At 38.5% G+C, this 23,681-nt stretch overlaps 1 protein-coding gene across 1 annotated transcript in view; it reads left to right on the forward strand.

The window, feature by feature from the left end:
* The first annotated feature begins 1,273 nt into the window (after positions 1 to 1,273).
* Positions 1,274 to 23,681, forward strand: part of LOC148506143 (uncharacterized) — a 177,807-nt gene continuing 155,399 nt past the window's right edge. Inside the window, 3 exon segments of the mRNA XM_088447194.1 lie at positions 1,274 to 1,934; positions 10,952 to 11,091; positions 17,298 to 17,484. Coding sequence (XP_088303320.1) covers positions 1,274 to 1,934; positions 10,952 to 11,091; positions 17,298 to 17,484 — 988 coding nt within the window.

Raw genomic sequence — 23,681 nt, forward strand, 5'->3', positions numbered from 1 at the left:
TTGGATGTACATAATTTAATTCCAGATAATTCCAGCTTAAGAAAAGATCTCAATACAATTCAATGGATGATTTTTTAGAACTTCTGGACGACATAGACAGTCCAAATATGAATCCACAAGGAAAGAAGCTTCGAAAAAACAGAATAGAAGAGGAAGTAGAGGAAGAGGTTTAACAAAATCTTTTAATGCTATGACTAATGCAACCACCTCTACAATAGGTATCAATCATGGTGGAATATTTAATTTGAGCTCCATGTCACTTTTCAACGATCAACAAAACCTTCTACAAAAAGGATTGAAATTTGCACCTTAATCCTTACCGAACAAATTCGAGATGTATATTGATCTTCATAAGTTTATGAGGAAGATTTGCCTAAAGAAATATTTCCAAAGAAATCCCATGATTAAAACGCACATAGCACAAGGAAATAGTGAACAGAACATAAAGCATACAGACCTAAAGCCTTCAAGCAACTTTTTTCCAAGTTTTTTGAAGGGATCAGCATTAGAAACCTTCCAAAAAAAAGTAGAAAAGGACACTGAAAATATCCTGGAGTAACCGCACATCAAAATGAAACTAAACAAAGGAGAAACCAAAGCCCTTGAAGAACTTAAAAAGAATAAAGAAATCATTATAAAAGCAGCAGACAAGGGTGGAGGATTGGTGATCATCGATAACAAAAACTATTTGGCAGAAACAGAAAGACTGTTATCAGAAGATACAACATACACAAAACTAGCAAAAGACCCTCTGGAAACATACCAGAGAGAACTAGAAGAACACCTGAAAGAGGGTCTAGATTTGGACATTTTAAATTAAAAAGAATATGATTATTTGAATGTCAATGCACCAAGAACACCAGTGTTCTACCAACTCCCCAAAATACACAAGGATCCACTCAAACCACCGGGGAGGCCCATAGTATCCAGCATACAATCGCTAACCTCGAACCTTTCAGGCTATGTGGACATTTTTCTACAACCTCTAGTTGTACAACAAAGAAGCTACATCAAAGACACCACGTCAGTACTTCAACATCTGAATAGCATCACATGGAAAGAATCTTACACCATGGTCACCTGTGATGTCAAATCTTTGTACACTTGTATTTGCCATGCAGATGGTTGCGCACATACATATCATTATTTAAACTGCATGTAAAACCTTCTGAATCAGCAAATACATTTCCTAATGAGTAGTATGGAATTCATATTGGACCATAACTACTTTTGGTACCAGGACCATTTCTTTAAACAAGTGACCGGAACCGCAATGGGCAGTCGATTTGCACCAAGCTATGCAAATCTTTTTGTTGCAAAGTGGGAGGATGATCATATATGGAACAACAATCCCTTTTCAAAACATTTAATAATTTGGAAAAGATTCATAGATGACATTATCTTCATCTGGGAGGGAGAAGAACCATTACTTATGGAGTTCCTGACTTACATTAATAACAATTCACTTAACCAAGTATTCACCCACAATTACAGCAAACATGTTATCCAGTTTTTGGACCTGGAAAATTATATAAAGAATAACACACTCCAGACACGAACATTCTTCAAGAAAGTGGATTGTAATAATTATCTCCTGTCCTCCAGCAACCACCATCCTAAATGGATTGGCAACATCCCAGGAGGACAATTTCAAAGAATTAAAAGGAACTGTACAGATAACGAAACCTTTAAAGAACAAAGCAATTACCTCAAAAAAAGATTTCTGGAAAGAAACTTATCAGAGAAAAATATTAATGACGGTTTTAAAAAAGTTGAAAAACTCAGAAGGGAAGACATGCTATCATATAAAAAAGAAAAAGAACTAAGTCCATCTAAAACTCTGTTCATTACGCAATATAACAGCTACACCAAAGTACTAGAAACAAGTTTGAAGAAACACTGGCACGTATTAGAACTTGATCCAGAACTAAAAAGTATAATAACAACTAAGCCTAAAATTGTATATAAAAAAGCACAAACATTGCAAAATCTGCTTACAGGAAGCTGTATACCTCCAAACAGACATGATTCTATACAATATCAGAAAGGGTTCGTAATAAGAAATTCACCATCAAACAAAGTTTGAGCTGCCACACGGAAGGTGTGGTTTACCTACTGGAATGTCCATGCGGACTCCAGTATGTGGGCCGCACAATACGGAAGTTTAAAACAAGAATTGGGGAACATATTTATAATATACAGAAAGGGGTAACAACACACAGTGTGTCCAACCACTTCTTGACACACCACCAGAAAAATCCTAAAGGAATGAAGTTCATGGCAATCAGGAAAATAATGAAAGATTGGTGAGGTGGTCAGTATTTGGAAAAAATGTCAAGGTCCGAAACAGAATGGATCTATAAAATTGGAACATTACACCCAAAAGGACTAAATATAGACTTCGACTTAGGAGCTTTTCTGAGACTATGACCAAAATCTTATGTAATCTATACATATGGAGTGAACAGCATTATACATATTTATATATATTTCACTTTACTTTTATTTTTAGTTTTATTTTTCATTCATTTTTATTTAGATTTTTATTCTAATACCCAATATTTTACTTATTTATAAACATTGTCCCACTATTTTGCAACATTTGACACAATCCAGCATGAGGTGTATTAACAAGAAACATTCTACTGACAAAGTAACATAAATGTGTTTACTAGTGATCTGTTAAGGGTTATATTTTATTTCTAAGACTTTTTATTGTAGAAATACCATTTATTTTTAACCAACATTCTTACCATTTTTAATATTTGCATTAATTAAAGATATTTTATAGCATACACACATCCAAGGATGTGCACACTTGGCAATAATTCAGTCCCCTTTTTCCTATATCCAGCTAGAAGGCTTGTTTGATTGACATAACACACAAGCCAATCAGCTTGTTAACAACAGGTTAAAAGGAGAAGTGCAATCCTGAAGCACCTTGACAAAGTCCCAAAGGATGAAACGCGTTGGTGTCCACAACCCGATTGACGTCACCAGCCAGTGAGCGCTGTAATTGAACTCCACAGGAAAGCGGTGGCCGGCTTACAAATGGTCACAGGAACACTACAGAAGGATGCTGCCCCGACGCACCATGTACTCCACTAATGGCAAACGGAGCAGACGAACAGCTGACTGGACAGCAGCAGCCCGGACCAAGCTAACCCTGCACGGAGGAGCATAGGGAAAGGTAGGGTTAGTTCTAACACCCTGTCTATACCGCCGCACAGTCACGGGTACCACTGATTTCCAGGACTATTAACCCTTCACAGAAAGCGCTTTAAACATCTATTGTGACATTGTATGTATTGAGTGTTGTTTGTTTGGCTCACCTCTGCTGGTACTTTATCCATTCACATTTTATCTTATTTTATTTTATTTTAGTTCATATAGTGCTTCTTTTATCTGATATAACTATTTTAAAACTGCTGACTGTAAATATTCTACATCTGCCTCATCTCTCCTTATGAAATGGTTCAAATGGAGTGTTTGTCAGGAGGAGAAAGGTCTCAATTTCTTCCAAAGGTTTATTGCTGTGTAATTTGATTTATGGTAGAACTGTTATGCTTCAGTTCTTTAAAATGTTATCAGGATTTTACTCCCTTATGTGTTTCCCCATATATATGTTTCTTTAAACTTCAATAAACATTACTGTGGAAAAAAACTGGTCTGTATTCTAAATTTGGAAACCTTTAAAAGTGGATGAAAAGGTGTTTTAGTGGAATCAGTATGATTTACCACCGGCAGCATTGAGTGAAAATCCCAAAGCTACAAAAGTTAAGTATAACTAAAAAAAATTTACCCCCCCCAACCCTCCTTTAGGGGTGCCTAACCCTAACCTTCCCTCCAAGTTCCTAATCCTAACCCCCCTTTAAATTCCTAAATCTAACCCACCTTCCCTGCAGCCTAGGCCTAAGTCTCCCAGGGGGGTGCCTAACCCTAACCTCCCCCCAGGGGTGCCTAACCCTAACCCCACCTTCCCTTAGCCTAATGCCAACCACCAGGGGGGTTGCCTAACCCTAAGTCCCCCCGGGGGCCCCTAACCTTACCCCCCATGGTTTACCTTTGCTCAGTAATCTGGGTGTCAGGCTCCTGGCATAGGTCTAATGACAGATGTCGGGATTTTGACACCTGTCACTTGTTCCTTGACAGGATAAGATAGTCGGGAAGCCGGCTGTTGGGATTTCATCCGTCGGCTTCCTGACTACTTCCCGTTTTATGAGAGGATTATATCCTGACTTTTGTCACCCCTGAGTGGATCTTTATTGAGACCAACATATAAATATTAGGTTAAAAGTATGCACAATGCTTAGCCTATGACCATAAATAGTTGCATTATATGCTACACTATGTTTCTTGTTGTTCTATGTTTATTTTTTAATTCTATTTGCTGGCAAAAATCTTACAAGTGAAGCAGATTGTATACAGTTAATCAATTATTATTATTTATTATATGTAAACACTAGCGCATTTGTGGGTTTGTTGTATGTATATATGTACAGTATGTGCATGTATATATTAGAGATGAGCAGTTCAGTTTTGACTTGGTTCTTTTCACAAAATTAGCACAAGTTTGGATTTATCTAATTGGCTATCTGAAACACATGACAGCTGAATAGCCAATATGTTGCCATTTTTTAAAATCCGAACATAACTAAGTAAAACTGAATTGCTCTTCTCTAGTGTAATTATATATGTACATATTAGAGATGTGTGCTGACCCCCATATTTTGGTTTAGGTTTTGGATCTGTTTCTCCTTGTGTTTTACATCTGGATTGGTTTTGCCAAAACCAACCTTTGCGTGTTTTGTTTTTGGGTTTTGGATCTGTATTTTTTTTTTTTTAAATTATAAAAACAGCTAAAATCACATAATATGGGCTTTTGTTTGTTCCTACAGTATTATTAACCACAATAACATTAATTTCCACTCATTCCCAGTCAATTTTGACCACCTTACAGCTCACAATATTGTTTTCATTCAGTTTAGGCCCACAAGTTGCACTAAGCCAGCTGGCTGACTAAGCTAAGCAGCAACAGTGGGTGTCACAAACACGTGGTAGTTCAACTTTCAACATGGCACATCAGGAAACAAATGTTTTTATTATTCAAGAGGCCTGAGGGAGTTGGAGTGTGTATGTAGTTGAAGGCAGGGACAGGAAGTATTGATTGGTTATAAAGTTAACTTATTTTTGTAAATTCCAAAGTAAATTTTATGAGGGAGAAGGGGAGGGGAAGAGGGGAAGCATTTACAAAAAATATTTTATTCATTCACATCAGTCCTTGCCCAGAAGAATCCTTGAGCGCCATGCCTGCTTCTGCTGCTGGGAGTGGATTTTCATCCAAGAAGGGGACTAGGAAGAGTGCTTTCGGAAACAATTGACTGTTAAATAATCCTTTGCAAAGATTCTTGAAAAGCATTTCCCAACCTGTACATGGACATTAAAAAACATAGTTAGTGGCCTCCAAACTGCCGTTGTACCCACTGTCCACTTAACAAGCACAGATATGTGGATAAGCAGAACAGAGCAAATGCAAGAATTAAGATTTAACATTTAAGTCTTATGGTATGTCTTGAGAATCCTTGAGCGCCATGCATGCTGCTGTGAGTGGATTTTCATCCCAGAAGGGATGAAGACATTGTTTCTTTTTTCGCAATGTACACAGATCTGAAGAGCTGTTGATAAGCAAATTGTCAGCTCAATTGACACGTGATGCAGCGATAGCTTCTCCTTCAGTTTCTCCAGCAAGTGCATCTGCCAAGAAAAAAACTAAACTTTCAAAACACCCACTGGTGATTCAGATTATCCAACACAACCAAGTGTTAACTTTTGACATCTGGTCAGGTCAGAATTTCCTACAATTAATGAGACCTCTGCCATGACTCCATCTGGTACGGTCACATTCAAAGAATGGTTGAGGACTATTTAAAACATTCTAATGATAGCATCCAAATAGGCATGTCAGACAGTCCATTTGACTACTGGCAGGAAGAAAAGGTAATTTGGAGGCCCTTGCACAAACTGGCTTTGCTTTACTTGAGCTGCCCACCCTCCAGTGTATACTCAGAAAGAGTTTTCAGTACAGCCAGGAACCTTATCAGTGATCGACCTATGAGGCTACTTCCCCAAAATGTGGAAAATATGAAATAGTAGTAGTAGTAGTAGTAGTAGCAGCAGTAGTAGCAGCAGTAGTAGTAGTAATAGTGGTAGTAGTAGTAGTAGTAGTAGTAGTAACAGTTGTAATAATAGTAGTAGTAATAATAATAGTAGTATAATTAGCAGCAGTAGAAGTAGTAGTAGTAACAGTGGTTGCAGTAGTAACAGTAGTAACAATAGTAGTATTAATAATAATAGTAGTAGCAGCAGCAGCATTAGTAGTAGTAATAGTGGTAGCAGTAGTAGTAGTAACAGTATAAACAATAGTAGTAGTAGTAATAATAATAGTAGTTGTAACAATAATAGTAGTAGTAGCAGCAGTAGTAGCAGTAGTAGTAGTAATAGTGGTAGCAGTAGTAGAAACAGTAGTAACAATAGTAGTAATAGTAATAATAATAGTAGTAGTAGCAGCAGTAGTAGTAGTAGCAGCAGTAGTAGTAGTAGTAATAGTGGAGGCAGTAGTAGTAGTTACAGTAGTAATAATAGTAGTAACAGTAGTAATAATAGCAGTATTAGTAACAGTAGTAATAATAGTAGTAGTAGTAGTAGTACTAGTAGTAGTAGTAGTAGCAGCAGCAGCAGAGCTACAAATTCTACGAGAAAGACCTTTACTGTCAATTATGTGCAAAAATTACAGAGGATGTTATGATGTAGATCATTGATCATAATGTACATCACTGCAGATGATGTAACAGGGTGGAGGTTCCTAGATGGTTAAGGTCTCTATCTCTACTAATTTTGGCTTTACAACTGGTTCAGATGCCTTCACAATTGTGTTTCTGGTCTTATGCCCAGGCATAACCCCAGCCTATAAGCCCAGTTTATATAATTACCCCAGCCTATACCATCACCCCAGCCTATAATATCACCCCAGATTATTTTACAAGCACCCAAGCCTATATCTTCATCCCATCCTGTGTTGTGTATAAATTATAGCTGCGCTCCCTGTTAGATTGGGAATTCATTGCCCACTTTAATGGATGTGAGCTCCATTTTAGTCCATATCAACACATCACCTACACATCTTCTGACCTGGGCTACAGGAGGAGCAGCTGCACTATGGAATACGGTTGCATGGAGTTGCCCCTCTGACTCACTGAAATTCAGGTAGAGGGGCCATGGGTAGGGAATAGGGACACTATATCAGAGAATGCAGTTTTAGCTGCTTATTTAATTTTTTAAACCATATCCTCTAATTTCACATTTTTAAAATATGTTTATGTGAATCTTAGCTGAGGAGTTTGTGATGTCATTATGTTTAATATATTATGTACATAATTTAGCACTTTGTTGTGGTCTTGTAGTCGGCGTGCATTTTTTTATTGCTAACTTTTTGTTATGAAATTGTAAAATTGTGGAGTTTCCACTGACAGTGTCACAAGATTTCTTCTTCAGGGTCCATAAAGTCCACAGGATCTAAGTTTGGGTGTGTAGTGGAAACGATACCCCGCCTTCAGCCACAGGCATTTCGTTTTTTTGTTTGGTGTGGCAAGGTGCACCTGTTGTACAGCAGGACTGCTTAGGCAGCCCCTGGGTTTTTTCTTTTATGATTTATTTAAGTTTTTTTAACTACTGAGTTTAGCCGTACCAGGCACCATTAATGACGCAGGCACTGCAACTCCTACTACCTCTGCCGCAGCAAAACACCAGTACCGCTATATGCCCTGAGTTTTTCAGCGTGTCTCAGTGTGGCTTAACTCGTGCCTCTGTGTTGGACTGCAGTCAGGCATGGAGATGACAGGTAAGTGCGCAGCAGTCCTGGCATCCGATGTAGGAGACATATCGGGTGCAGCTGCGGGTGAAAGCCTTGTGTGATGTTTCCTCACTAAGGCGGCCAGGTCCTTATTGTCTGTTGCCAGGGATGGGTAGTAGATGCACTAGAGCGCACTAGTAAGTGTCTACTACTATGACTCTGCCAGCGTACTCATGCCACCAAAATTGCACCTCCCCAACCCAGTCGCTACTTCTGGTATGGATTTCAGCATCTGGTTTGCTATATTTGCCCACCTCATGGTGAGATGCTCACAGATTGCATTTGCATGTGTACTGCGGTAGCTGTTGGTCTCAGAGGTTTGTCTGTCTCCCTGTATACCTCTCCTTTGGGTCTGGTAAATAGCACTCTGTACACTTCCATTACCCCTGCAGGGCTGGTCAGTTGATAAAAAGTCCAATAGCAATTGTGCATATTTATGCATTGTATGTGACTTTAAAGCTAGCTGCTGTATTTGTACACCCCTTTTATTTCCACACTGTCAGTTATACCTATCACTGTGTTTCTCCTCATCCCTGAGGATGTGGGGGGTTTCATTGATAAGGGGTCACATTGCAATTATACATTTGTCATGTCTAAAGGTGTAGGTGAGAAGGATGATATGTTAGTACTAAGCTCATGTGTGTCTTGTCTGGCAGGCCTGTCTGAGAAGGATGTTAACCAGGATTGATTGTGTAGCCACTGTTGTAAACAGTTATCTGTTCAATCCAGTACATCTAGGGCTCCAGCGCTAGAGCCACCCGGGTGGTATCAGGTTTTATCACACTTAGTGGACAAAATCGCAGAAGCATGGGCTCCGGCTGCAGTATTTCCTCATTCTATGATGTATTCACAGCAGTTGCATCCTTCTATATTTATGCCCCCCATGAATTCCTGTTGGGTTTATTCTACTGCTCACTCTAGTCAGAGTATGTCACCATCTATAGCTCCTCGCGTCATACATTGTCACTCTATTTCCAGTCTATCGGAGCTACCTACAACATAGACTGGGCTACACAGCAATATCATCACAGACAGCTGCACAGCATGAGGTATTGTGATTACACCTCTTGTGCCCTTCTGTCATGCTGGACTATTTGACTGACTACTAGCCACAAGCGGACCAATTACATCAGAAGATCCACTAGACCGCAGCCTCAAACCGGTTTGTTATACTGGAGGATCACAGCCGCACAGAGAACATTTCCTTCTCTCACACATAGGTTCCCCAACATGGGAATCCATCTAGCTTGCTATCGCATATTAGAGCTGCTCCCATATCATTGGACTCTCAACATATGGTGAGCATACAACGCTTATTATACCAATCTGATTGATTAAGATCCAAATCAGGGTGACAGCATTATCTATCATATACCAGCCCCAGTAATTGTTATATCATCCCCCCACCTACTAAGCATTGGTGGACAATTGGGGAGGTTCAAGATGGATGGTTCAGGAAAGTCTCCTACCAATAAATATCTTGGAGGTTCGTGCAGTGCATAGAGTGCTCATACTGGTGCAGGACCTCCTACAGGGCAGGCCTGTCCAGGTCCAGTCTGACAACATGACAGCAGTGGCCTACATAAACCATCAAGGAGGCACACAAAGTCTGGCAGCCATGAGGGAAGTGACAGAAATTCTGCTGTGGGCAGAATGCCATCTTCAGGCAATCTCTGCAATAATCATCCCAGGTAATCTCTACTGGAAAGCAGATTTTCTGAATCACCAGGTCATACAAGCTGGAGAATGGGCTCTTCATCCAGATGTCTTTCAACTCCTGGTGGACAAGTGGGGAGTACTGGACATAGACCTAATGGCATAACATCACAACTACATTGTACAGATCCAGAACAAGGGACCCCTCAGCCACCTTCGTGGATGCTCTAGCAGTGAGATGGGAATTCAGGTTAGCATACCTATTTCCTTCAATCTCCCTCCTCCCAAGGGTCATCAGAAAGTTCAAGCAGGAAGGTGGCTGGATAATACTAATAGCCCCTACCTGGCCCAGGAGGCATTGGTTCTCCGACCTGACATGTCTATCCATAGACCAGTGGTTCCCAAACTTTTTTGAATCATGGCACCCTAAAGTATCAGCATTGTTTTCACAGCACCCCTAAGTTTAGCTTTGCTCTTGAGAAAGTCAGAAAAAAATGTAAAACTGTAAAGTGAAGTAAATTGTGCTTGCCTGTCATGCTTAGGTTCAGTTATGTAGTGGAGGACTGATTTGCACTTCTGTTTGTTCACATATTTACATAACATTGACAATAAATAATTTGATTTGATGCTGGACCACAAACTTGAGGCACCCCTGCAAGTGTCCCGAGGCACTCCATGGTGCCACGGCACACAGTTTGGGAACCACTACCATAGACAGTCCACTTTTGGTGACTCTATGGACCGATCTGCTAGTGCAGGCTCCCTGCCTATATCAGGATTTACCTCGGCTGGCTTTAACAGCATGGCTGTTGAGTCTGCTGTCTTCAAGGCCAAAGGTTTTTTGGCCTCTTTGATTCAGACAATGCTGAGGGCAAGGAAGCCTGCTTCCACCCGCAATCTATTACATAATTTGTAATTCATTTTTTTCTTTGGTGTTCTCACAGATAATGTGGCCCTAAGATCTTCAAGGTCGCGTGAATACTTGCTTTTCTTCAGGTGGGATTAAACTTAGATCTTCACCTGGCTACCTTGAGAGTTCAGGTTTCTGCATTGTCAGTTCCAATTCAGAATTGCCCATCTGCCTTATGTTAGAACATTCCTGCAGGGTATTTTCTGGCTGCAACCTTCATTTTTCCCCTCGGTGGCACCATGAGATTTGACTTTGGTTCTCAGGGCATTGCAGATGGCTCACTTTAAACCTTTGGATATGATGGACGTAAGATGGTTGACAGCGAAGACACTTTTTCTCCTCGCTATTGCCTTGAAGAGTTTCTGACTTAGCAGCTCTGTCATGTCGCTCTCCATATTTGATTTTTCATCAAGATAGAGCTGTCCTCCATATTAAGGCGGGTTATCTTCTTAAGGTGGTTTCCCATTTCCATATAGATGAGAAGGTTGTAGTTCAGGCCTTTCAGTATTCAGACCTGTCTACAGGTGAAGCTTCCCTGGATGTTGTTCGAGCCCTTCATATTTACATGGATCGTACAAGCTCCATCAGGAAATCAGATTTGCTCTGTGTTCTATGGGTTTCACAAATGAGGCTGGCCAGCAAACAAACAGATTTTGGCTTGCTGGCTGCATATGACTATTTCTCAGGTCTATACACAGGCTGATCTCCCTGTCCCAAACAATGTGACAGTACATTCTACTCTGTGAGCCTGTCATGCTTGGTTAGACATGGCACCTCGACTGAACAGCTGTGCAATGCAGCCACTTGGTCTTCTGTCAATACTTTTATCAAATTATATGCATTTTATACTTTTGCCTCCCAGAATGCTTCCTTTGGGTGGCAGATTCTCCTCTCTGTGCAGGAGTGTCCCCACCCTTAATGGAACTACTTTAGGACATCCCCAAGGTAGATCTTGTGGACCCTATGGACCCTGAAGAAGAACATTTGAGTTATGGTATAACATACCTCAGTTAACTCTTTTTTCATCAAGTTCAATAGGGTCCACAGGGCAACCACCCTGATGCACCTGGTTTCAGTTGGGATCTGTTCTTTTGCTTTTTTTGTATCACTGATTCCCTCTTTGTATGTTGAGTGTTTCTTGTGTGCGATGTACTTCCTTCTCCACTTTTCGCCTCTTGCCATTTGTTTACAAACTGAATGCCTGTGGCAGAGGGTGGGGTATATAGGGAGGAGGACCAGTGCATGCTGGGAGCTTCAAAGCTGGAAGCTGTTTGGTGCAATGGGTCGTTTCCACTACATACCCCAAGGTAGATCCTATGGAGTCTATGGACCTCGAAGAAAAAGAGTTAACTGAGGTATGTTATACCATAACTCTAATTTTTTTTATAAATAAATACAGAATAACACACTGCGCTACCACTTAGTGTCACAAGATTTTTTATGAATTAGAAAAGAATAACACTCTGCTCTACCACTGACAGTGTCACAATATTTTTTACAAATACACTGTGTTTTCCACTTACAGTGTTACAATATTTTTACAAATACACTGCATTTCCTCTTACAGTGGAACAATATTTTTTCTGAATATACTGCGTTTTCCACTTACAGTCACAATATTTTTACTAATATACTGCGTTTCCACTTACAGTGTGACAATATATTTTATATTTTACGAATACACTGCGTTTCCACTTACAGTGTGACAACATTTTCGTGCAGTTTTATATATATATATATATATATATATATATATATATACAATTCTCAGAAATAAGGGGCGCACTCAAGTAGGCAATTTTCTTTATCTTTATTCCAGCATCATAGCGCACAATTAGTTTATTGGCATTACAATCCCCCTATGGATCTTTGTCAAGGTAACTAATTGTACCCTATGATGTTGGAATAAAGATTTTTTGCCTACTTCAAACCTGGAGAGAGCACCCCTTATTTCTGGGAATTGTATGGTACCCCTGGCAACAAGGATATGGAGCAGAAATCCAGCAGACATTAACAGAAATGGATATGAACACACACATCACACCCATATATGAGTATGTATATATATATATATACATATATATATATATATATATATATATATATATATTCAGTAAATGGTTTGTACAATGTCCTATTTTAACATATATTTAAATTATATGGGGTACCTTTGGTGTGCTACAACTTTGAATATTAATTGAATAGGAGAAATTTCCACCACCACTTAGGGGGATTTATTGCAATATTAACTGTTGGTCAAACACAACCTTCTAGTTACTCTTCAAATCACCATTTGTTTATGTTTTGGGTATTATTCATAAAATAAAAGCCCTGTGGCAGCCCATAATTCTTATACCTGAATATTTTATTCTTGATATATTAACAGAGGTAAAAATATATAAAACAATTTACAATACAAATCAATATCTACATAGCATAAAATAACTTTTAGTAACCTTCCACAGTAATGAAGTATAGATGATATCTGTCATTTACACCCTTATGGGTGTGAGCTCTTAGGTGGACCTATCATGTGATAGGTGCAGGTGTTTCAAAGTGATGACCTTAAGCATTTCATCTACATACAGGACTTCTTCAGGGGTAAATACTTTAAAAAACTGAACATATGGTGATAAATACAATTGCATATTTACAGTATATAATAGATATATACATAGTCATGTACAGTAATCAAATTAATATTTATACAACATGAAGACAGAAGAGAAGGTTCATGTAACGGAAGTTTATCCAATCAAAGGTTTAACAATGGCTACCGACAACAGACACATAGTAAAAGTACATACCAAAAATGGAACTGGTCTGAATTAATACTCAATAATTTGGAACTGGTTAGAACACTCAGTAGTATAAGCTTTTTTTTCATCACTTGATAGGGAGAAATTCCTAGAAAGGCTCTTAGAATCCTAATAGGAGATGTAGACAATTAATATTACATTATAAGATTTGGTATTTATTTTCAATATAGTCACATGTTGAGAGAAAATTTTTTAAAAGAATTTCATGAAAATTAAGTATATACAAGGTGGTTCTTATAACCCGTATATTGTAGTGATTGGGTCTAAATACCCCTCAATAACATAAGTTTATTTTCTGTCCCTTAGTTGCAAAGGGACCAAAAAATGTCTCTCCAAAATGTAAATAAAAAGTAGAATATTCATACTACTTTATAGAAGCTAATGTTAATTTTCAATATATTCATTAGAAAAATTGGATTAGTACATACCAAGTAGTCTCTTATAACGAGTTTACTGGAACAATTAGATGGATGTTTCTCAACCAATAAATGTAACCTAGTGTATAATGCACAGTATTGTACCTTTGATATTCTAAGTATATTTAATTTAATGACATCATAAACATCCATATTTATTTAATGAGAAGGATACATACAGATTCCTTAATAGCAATTTAAATATGAAGACATATCATATACTCCCAATGTGTAAAAACGATGAGTTCCAAGCAAGCGTTAAAACCTAATGTGAAGGATAATAGTATTATATGAATGAAATTCCTCCCTTAGTGGGTTATTTGGTTTTCTCTAAGGGGCAGCGATAGTAATTCAAAAGTATGTATCTATTATCAACATATATATAATATATTGTGACTATACTGTAGGGGTATGTATAGCCCATAACAGATATTTAGAAACCATATAATTATAATGCATGTTAATACATTTGTACACATAAATGTTATACACATAATTATAATGTGTACTTCACATTTCCAAGCATAGACCCAGTATCTTAGTTACTTATACAGGAGGATCCATACATAATACTGCACAGTTTATATATCCATATTTACAGTAGTATATAACAGAGTTTATAAAAGATAAGTATTTAACAAAGGCTAGTGTAGTCCGTATAGCCATAGTTTACAATTAGAGTTTCCAAAAATAATCTTTAACAAGGGCTAGTAAAAAGGCTTTTATATAAATCTATTTATTATATATTTCACTTGATTTCTTTTTAAACCAAACTCATAACTTTTATAGATTTTTTTTGTATCTTTAAATATAATACAATTTTGATTAAAACACAATTATATGTAAAGTAAAATGTCTACATATTTTGGTATACTATATTAATTTATGTCAGTTTTCCTAAACTCATCATCTGTATTTGACAAAAATAAGACCATCATTTTTTATAAAAAAAAAAACCTTTAAGGTCCATACTCCTAATTGCATTTCCTGTGGTTTTTGCAGCCATAAAATATACTTCAAAATACAGTGGTTCAGTAGATAGTTAAGTTAATCTATATGCAGACATGAACCAGGGAAACAAAGGTTTACCTATTTACTCTGCTTGATTTGTACAGATTATTATCCAGGGTCATTGTAATCAGCCCATGTCTCCTAACTGTTTGGAAAGGCATTTCAAAAACAATAGTGAGATAATTAGCATGTTCATGTCCAATAGTTAGATTGGCATCATTCATATTTTACAACCTTTAATTAAATAATATATTTACTTCACATATACTTAGCCACATTTACCAGACAATCTCCGGAACTACATTCAATAAACTGTGTTATACCTTGACAATCTCCTATAGTTTAGTAAGTGCACAGGATAACAAGATTGAAGAAAAGTTTTTCAGATGACCTGCCCTCAAATACCTTAGATTGACAAATAAATAGTTCTTGTATTGATTTCTGAAGTGAGCAATATTCAAATTATTATTATTGCATTATATTAACATCTTGACCATTCCATAAATGTGACATATAATGTTATATAAGAGGTTTAGGTAGCAATATATAGTTAATACTTCAAAGTATTATTGATCATGATGAATAAGGATAGAGAATATGACACCATTCTATACCTATTTAATATAATATAATTGCTATGATGACCTGATGCTAGATTTGTAATCTGCATATTTAAATAAGGTTAAATATAAAACATATTGTTATTTGAATTTGTCAAATAAATTAAGCACATTGTATTGCTAATAAGGTGCACAAATCTTGTTTGGGAGCATAGGTGGTATATAAGTAATTGCTATGAGTTATAGGATAGTTAAGATACAATAAAATATTAAAATAGATTAATAACAAAGGAAATATAACAAAATTGCACAGTAACGAATGCATTAATAATTATATTCAATCTAGATCAAATTACAAGTAAATAATGGTATATTTTGGTTACCTAATATATGGCTAGGAACATAGGCCCTCATTCAGAGGCAGTCAGAGGATGCAAGCGGTCGCTTAGAAACTGGGTGGCCGCTTGCATCCTGACCGGCCGCCTCTGTTTCGGTCGTTAGGCTGTGGGTTTAAACCCAAAGCTCTAATGACCGCTAGGTTGATGGTGGCGATGGTCAAGGACCATCGTGACAATCGGGGCTTACGACGAGACCCTAGGGTAGGGTCTCACTTGTCGTAAGCCCCGGAGAGCTTCTGGCTCTGTCAGAGCTGGAAGCTCTCCACTGACATCACTAGTGATGTCAGTGGGGCCTCCCCCAAATGGCAGGCATTCCCATGGGAACGCCTCCGTTTGGGCTGCCAGCCCCCGGCCCGCCTTCCAAATGGGGCAAGCTGTCAATCAACATCGACAGCTCGCCCCCTTTGGAAAGAGACCAGCCACGACCAGCGCTGTAGGTCGTAGCAGGTCTCACGCATGCGTACGAAGGAGCCGGCTACCTCGTGCGCATGCCCACTGGACAAACATCGAGGCGGCCATGTGGTCATAGACCGTACGGCCGCCTCTGAATAAAGCCCATACTGTAATCAAAAAGGAATATGTTACTATTATCACACACAAAGTGACACATTATTTTGGGCCAGATTTTTGTTAATAATTTGGAGCAAGGGACACCCCACTCTTCCTGTTTGGATATCTATGTATCATTTTTTTAAAAAGAGGGCACTCCATTGATCTGCTCTTACAAGTAAACTAATCAATTTTCATATAAACATAGCTTTTCAGTGGAAGCCTCCACCATTATGTTTTTATTATTATAACAATTCTAACACATGGGATATCAAAATTATAGATTTTTTTTGCACACATATTCATTTAATGAAAAATCTATCTATAGCATAATTTAAAGTTAATGTATTATGCATGTTGGTTGTGTCTATATGAAATGTATATAGTAAGTAACTTACATAAAAAATAATAATTACAATTTTTGATTAAAAAAAATATTTAATTTTAAATATCTTCTGTTTTTATTTATAACATATAATGGTATCAAGTTTAAGCTATTTCATTGGTCACTCATGATTTAAATACTTATTCAATATATTTTCAATGTAATTTTTAATTATCAGTAAATTCACATGATAATGTTTCTATTCAGCAGAACATGTCTGCAAACCATATACTCCTAAACACATTTTGCAGCTGTGACATTAACAATCATGTAACAAATATAATTAGGTATTTTCAGTCAATCCAAAGAAGCCACTCCATTGTATTCTATGCTCTCTCCAATTGTCATTAATACAACCAACTGACTCATTGGAGCCAACACAATTGCACTTTAACTAGCAATTAACAAAGATTCAGCGGATAGTTATGCCATTTTACTAAACACTTTTCATTTATTGTTAGAATATATACAGACTGCTAACATCTCAATGCATTTGAAATATATTTATTTATTTAACATTAAATAATTTTTTACTCAATTTGTAATCCTGTGTAAATTGTATACATATACAGATGTAAGAGGTCAGAACTTAACTTTTTATAGAACAACAGTTTTTAGCAGCTGCAACCAAAAGGAAAATGCAGATTCATTTGTATTTGATATCGTGTCTATTGTTATCTTTAGGATTCTTCCATTTGCCGAGCAGTTATCCATGCTGGACTACTTACCAATGATGGGAGACAAGTGACAGTGAGGAAGACTCAGGGCCAGACTAGTTATAGTGGGTCCACAAGGAATGGAATAACAACCAGTAACTATGGAATTTGGTCTGGGTCTTTTATAATTCTACAGCATGGTATTCCTCTACCAAGTAATAGTGAGAGACATACTATGGGATTTGCAGCATTCTGCTCACAGTATATAGCACTGATGTAATTTTGAGAAATGAAAACATTTGCTGTATTGTACCTTGGTATTAATTAGTAACGTTTGTGACCACTTGCTGTTACTACACAAATACTTTATATTATGACTCAAATTTAGTTTTTTATGTACATTACCACTGCATTGGTTCTCTAGTAAGTATCTGAAAGTATCTGAATATATATTAAAAATATACCTTACTGCATGATTATCTGCAAACAGTTATACTTATTGAAGTTTAAAAAGTGTATATTTAGCATGTGCTTTATGGTAAAAATAATATACTGTAAAATATATTATTTATTTACATAGTATGGAAAATGAGGCACATGGTAATACTTAAAACTTTAAGGCATAAGGGGCTATACAGCCTCATATGACACTCAACTGGGATAATATACAGGTCTCCAAAATAAATAATGTTGACATACTCAAATCAACATGAATGACCATGACACCATCCCAAAAAGCTGCCTGCAGGGTACATTGGTACTTGCAGATCAACATCAGCTGGAGAGCCATAGACTACCACCCATTGTCCTACAATTCAGAGACTGATAGTATAGTCCTCATTGCTATGAAAGATGTTTTTGCAATTGCCAATATCAACTTTTAGTTTGGCATTATTTAGATTACTGTTAGGTACTGGGCAAATGGAAAAATCATTCACCCTTCCCCTCTAATAGGCCATCAGAAGCTCACAAATAGAATACAAAGCATTTATCAAAAAATACATTGTTTTACTGAGCTTTGATGAATAAGGATAGTATCCAAACAATAGAGTCTGTATCTGTGCACACATCCCAGTTACCATGTATCCTCAAATTAGAGACCAATTCACTTCTAATATAAACTTCACACATTACTTCACATAATGAAGTTTCAACCCTACACATTTTAGATACTTTCCAATCATAAAAAGAGATAATTATGATTTAATACCTTTAGGCAGTTGATTGCAGCAGACTCTAATTATAAAATATGAAAACAATGTGGCATTAACACTACATAAAATGCTTAAATTATAAATCTATATTGTTTATATTCAAGCACAATAAAGAACAGAATGTAATTTATATCCAAGGATTTCAATATAAAAAGAAAATATTCACTTATTCTCTGATATTGGAAATGCATAATTATAGTTAAATAAATATTTTTTTTATTTATAACGAAATTGTATCAAGGTTAAGCTGGGTACTCACTGGCCAATATATTGGGCGATCAATTGATCGGCCAATATATCGTGCCCCTGTCGGCCCGTGTGTACAGACAATATGTCTGTGAACAACTTTGTTCACAGACATATCGCATTGGCTGTGCTGCACAGCCAATGAACAGATATGTCTGCAGACTTATCTGTCCATTGGCAAGTGTGTACAGGCGATCAGCCAATCGCCTGTACATAGGGGTGCAGAGAGAGTGGGGGGAGCTGTGAGCAGGTACTACTTACCCCACTCCGGCACAGCTCCCCATCCCCAGCAGCCCAGCACACGCTGCTGTGTGCTGGGCTGCACTCAGAGACTTTCCGAGGCTGCTAAAGCAGCAGCCCAAACAGTCTCCTATGCCAAAGGGGGGCCCGATCATGCTGATCGGGCCCCCCATTGGCTGTGCACCGGGCTGAGGGGCACACAGCACCCCCCTTTATTTAATTATTTTTTTCCGAAGGGGACGTGGTCACACATTCCGCGATTAGGCCACACCCCCAGCCACTGGGACTCACTGCAGCACAGATGATGGTCGATCAGTGTTTATGAATGACCATAATCTGCAGATATATCTGCAGATCACTCAATTTCAGGTGTGTACCCACCTTTAGTCTATTTTCATTGGTCACTTATGATATAAAGGCTTTTAAATAATTATTTTTTACAATAGTATATAAAAGTATTTCAAAGTAATTTTTTGTTATCAGTAAATTCACCTGAGCATAGTTTCAAAGCATATACTTCTAAACACATTTTGCAGCTTTGACATCAACAAATCATGTAACAAATATAACTATGTATCTTCAGCCTATCCAAAGGAAAACACTCCATTGTATTCTAAGCTCTCTCCCATTGTCATTAAAGACAGGCCAACATACTCATTGGAGCCAACACAATAGCACCTTCTCTGGTAAACAACAAAGATTCAGTAGTTATTATGCTTGTTTAAAGATAATATCTTTCCGTGTATTGTTAGAAAGAATATATACAGAATAATAACATCTCAGACAATTCTAAATATATTTAAACATTTTAATTGTACATTGCTTACTAAAACTATAAATATAACAGCATAAACATTGGTGATGTGACATTTATCTTTATAATAGAAGCACAAAAACCTATGCTATCAGTGTATAAAAAAATAGATATAAATATATAGTATATTCATATAGGGTGTGTACATATCTCTGTGCCATAATTAGGGGTGTGTGTATGGTGATGCCACACAGAACACAGGTTCTATGGGGAACCGCCGCTTCTCCATGACTCTTGTCTTTGGCTAGCAAGGAGCTGCTGCAATGCTGCTGTTCCATCCTTAAGATGCTCCAGACAGGTACCCTAGAGCACATACAGCCAATCAGAGTGTCCTCAGGATGCTCCTGTCAGCACTGCACCTAACGGTGCCGGCCTATAGGAATTGACTGTAAGTGGTGGGCTCCCCCACTTCCCCTCTTGATGAGCCCCATTCCAGCTTTTGTCTAGCACTACTCCCCATACCCTGTGCTCGTGCAGTAGGATGCAGCCTCTGCCCTGTTCCTTAGCTCTGCTCTCAATTCTCTTTCAATGTGGGTCTTCTGGAGCTTTTTTATGTCAAGTTCTGTTGTGCTTCATATACAGACTCAGGTGCACTTAGATATACAATTGTTGCATATCCAATTAATCAGCACAGTCTCCTGGTGTGTCCTAGTCACATTGCCTGATGCTAGCAGAGTAGCATGGGACCTGGTGGCTCACTCACACAAGGCAAGTCACTCTGCATGGCATATTGAGACTAGATGTATAAGGACACATCTGTATAGTACCGTAGTTATATTTCACTGATTGCAAATGAGAGAGAATAATTGTTAGTTATTTGTTATCCTATGAGCATAGGGCCTGATTCAGTCCCGCTTGCAAGCGGGTTGATGGTGGGGCATTATGCACATGTGGTGTGCACAATGTGCATGTGCAAGCCCCGAGCAAGTAAGAAATTCACTCGCTCTGGGGCTTTCTACAAACGTGGTGGCTGTCGATGTTGATCAACAGCTAACCCCGTTTTGTAGGCAGGGAGGGGGGGTGGCTGGCCAAACGGAGGCGTTCCCAAAGGAATGCATGACATTTGAGGGTGGCCCTATTAGAGCCAGAAGCTTACTGGGGCTTGCAGCAGACCAGACCCTACCACAAGGGTCTCGTCGCAAGCCTGATGGTCGCGACCATCGCGACCATCACCTGGCCACTCGCAAAAGCTGTAGGTGGTCACCCACAGCTTAGCAAGTGGCCAGGAGGCCAGTTTATTAAAAAAAAAAGCGGCCGCACTGATTCAGAGTGAGCGCTCGCATTTTGCGAGCGGCGCTGAATCAGGGCCATAGTCCACAAAATAGAAGAATTCAAATAAGGAAACAAAAAACAAGTTCTTACATTCACTCAAATGTGTAAATAAAAAGTTTGTGAAACAAATTGCTATAATAATGATACATTGTAATGTGTCCACAAACAGAATGGATAATGTGATATTAGTGCAAGATGAATGTCAAAGGAAGAAGGTTAAATAGAAACATTGGCAGTATCTTTCAATGGCAAAATGGGCTGGAATATTAACCCATATCATCAGGAGTTCTACTAGAAAAATTGATTACATCCTAAACAGATCTGGATTAAGATTTGTGGGGGCCCCAAGGTAATACGTTTGTGGGGGCTCTAGCAATAAAATTATATAATACCACACTGTACCCCTCTTATTCACATTATGTCAGTGTGCCCCTAGTTTAAACATTATGCCATACAGTATGCCCAGTATATCACACAATACCTACCAGTATATCAGAGTGTCCACATTATCCCACACAAACTCTTAGTATTATTATTATGCAACACACTGCCACCATTATGCCACACAATGCTGCCAGTATTAATATTATGCCCCAAAGAGCCCCCTCATTATGCCACACAATGCCTTTAGTATTAATATTATGCCCCACAGAGCACCTCCATTGAGCCACACATTGACTTTAGTATTAATATTATGTCCAGTTTTTCCCAATTTGCCACACAATTCAGAATAGATTGCCCTTTTAAGCAATCATATGTGGCGTTAGGCAGTGTACAGTCTTCTTCATGGAGCATGGATGTAGAGAGCAGTTGTAGAGAGTGGCCATGAACTCCTGAGTGGGGGGCATGAAAAATGCAAAAAATATTATGTGCAGTGTTGCAAAGCTGTAAAGGGAGTTCCTGCAGCTGCACATGGGGTACAGCAGCTGCTGTACCCACAGAATGGCCCACCCCCTTCTCGCTCTCTGCCCTTGACTTTGCTACCTACTTTACAACTAAAATTGACTCCATACATCAGGATATCATATCCCACCAGTCCCCCTGCTATCCACCTTCTCCTTTCCTGGATCACCCCTCCCCATCCATTTTACCAACTCTAACATACTTCTTCCCTGTATCTGGAGAGGAAGTCATGTCCTTCATCCGGTCTTCACCCCCTTCCACCTCCCCCCTTGACCCTATCCCTTCTCGTCTCCTCTGCTACCTCTCTCCTTCTGCCTGCTCCCATTTTGCCCACCTCCTTAATCTCTCCCTATCATCAGGCACTGTCCCGTCTGCATTCAAACATGCCCTTGTCTCCCCCATTGTTAAAAACCTACCCTTGATCCTAACACTCTCTCCAACTACCGTCCCATCTCTCTCCTCCCTTTTGCCTCCATGCTCCTTGAGCATGTTGTTTACAAGCACCTTACCACCTTTCTTTCCTCCCACTCCCTCCTTGACCCTTTTCAGTCTGGCTTCCATTCTCTCCACTCCACTGAAACTGCCCACACAAAAGTCAGCATTGACCTCCTTGCTGCTAAATCCAATGGCCACTACTATCCATTCATTCTCCTTGACCTCTCTGCTACTATTGACACTGTGGAAAAGCCTCTCCTTCTTCAAATCTTTCACTCCCTTGGTCAACGTGACACTGCCCTCTCCTGGCTATCCTCCTACCTCTCTGACCAATCCTTCTCTGTCTCCTCTTTTGACTCCTCTTCTCCCCCACAGCCTCTTACAGTAGATGTTCCCCAAGGTTCTGTTCTTGGACCTCTTCTTTTCTCACTCTATATGTCCTCACTAGGTGAACTCATCAGCTCATTTGACCTCCAATATCATCTCTATGCTGATGATACTCAGATCTACCTTTCCTCCCCTAACCTCTCCCCATCTCTACTCACATGTATCTTCAACTGTCTCTCTGCCATCTCTTCCTGGATGTCCCAGCGATTTCTTAAATGTAGGCCTGTATTCAATTCCAGGTGAAAACCCGTTATTGATGATAAATATTCACCTATCATATAATTTTCGCCTTTTGTCATTATCCCCATATTCAATTACATTGACTTTTCGCCTGTGCGAAAAGTCAATGTAAAAAAATGGAGATAAGTTTTCTCCAGCCTTTAGCTGGTAAAAAAAGTGCAGAATTAGGGTTTAGGGGTGCAGGCTTAAATAAAAAGCCTGCACCCCTCGGAATGGACCCTAAAATCAATGTGTATCAAAAAATGTTAAAAAAAAATCGTGACACCACAAAAAAATATTAAAAATTTTGGGGTTAAAAAAAAAGTGAAGACACTTGTAAAATAGCTAATAGCTAAATTCAATCCATAGGAATTCCCATATATGCGGCAGGTGTTTTTTTCATTGTGGGTAGTAGCGGCAGGTGCATTTTTCAAGAAGTTTTCAAAATCATTTTAGGGACTTAAAAATATGCTTGCACCCATTTTCATGTACCCCAAATTTGATGGCCATAGTTATTTTTCCCCAAAATAATTGCTAAATGCTCTTCTGCATCACCTTCTTCAAAGCCGCAATAATGCACCTGACACGGCTATTTAAAAACCCGACTTCCCTTCAGCAGGCAAAAACGGGGGTACACATAGTGATCCCCCATGTCTGGACATCCTTAGGGGTGTGATAGGAT

This window comes from Taudactylus pleione, unplaced genomic scaffold (assembly GCF_031769625.1).
Source record: "Taudactylus pleione unplaced genomic scaffold, aTauple2 ptg000423l, whole genome shotgun sequence".
Taxonomy (NCBI): Eukaryota; Metazoa; Chordata; class Amphibia; order Anura; family Myobatrachidae; genus Taudactylus; species Taudactylus pleione.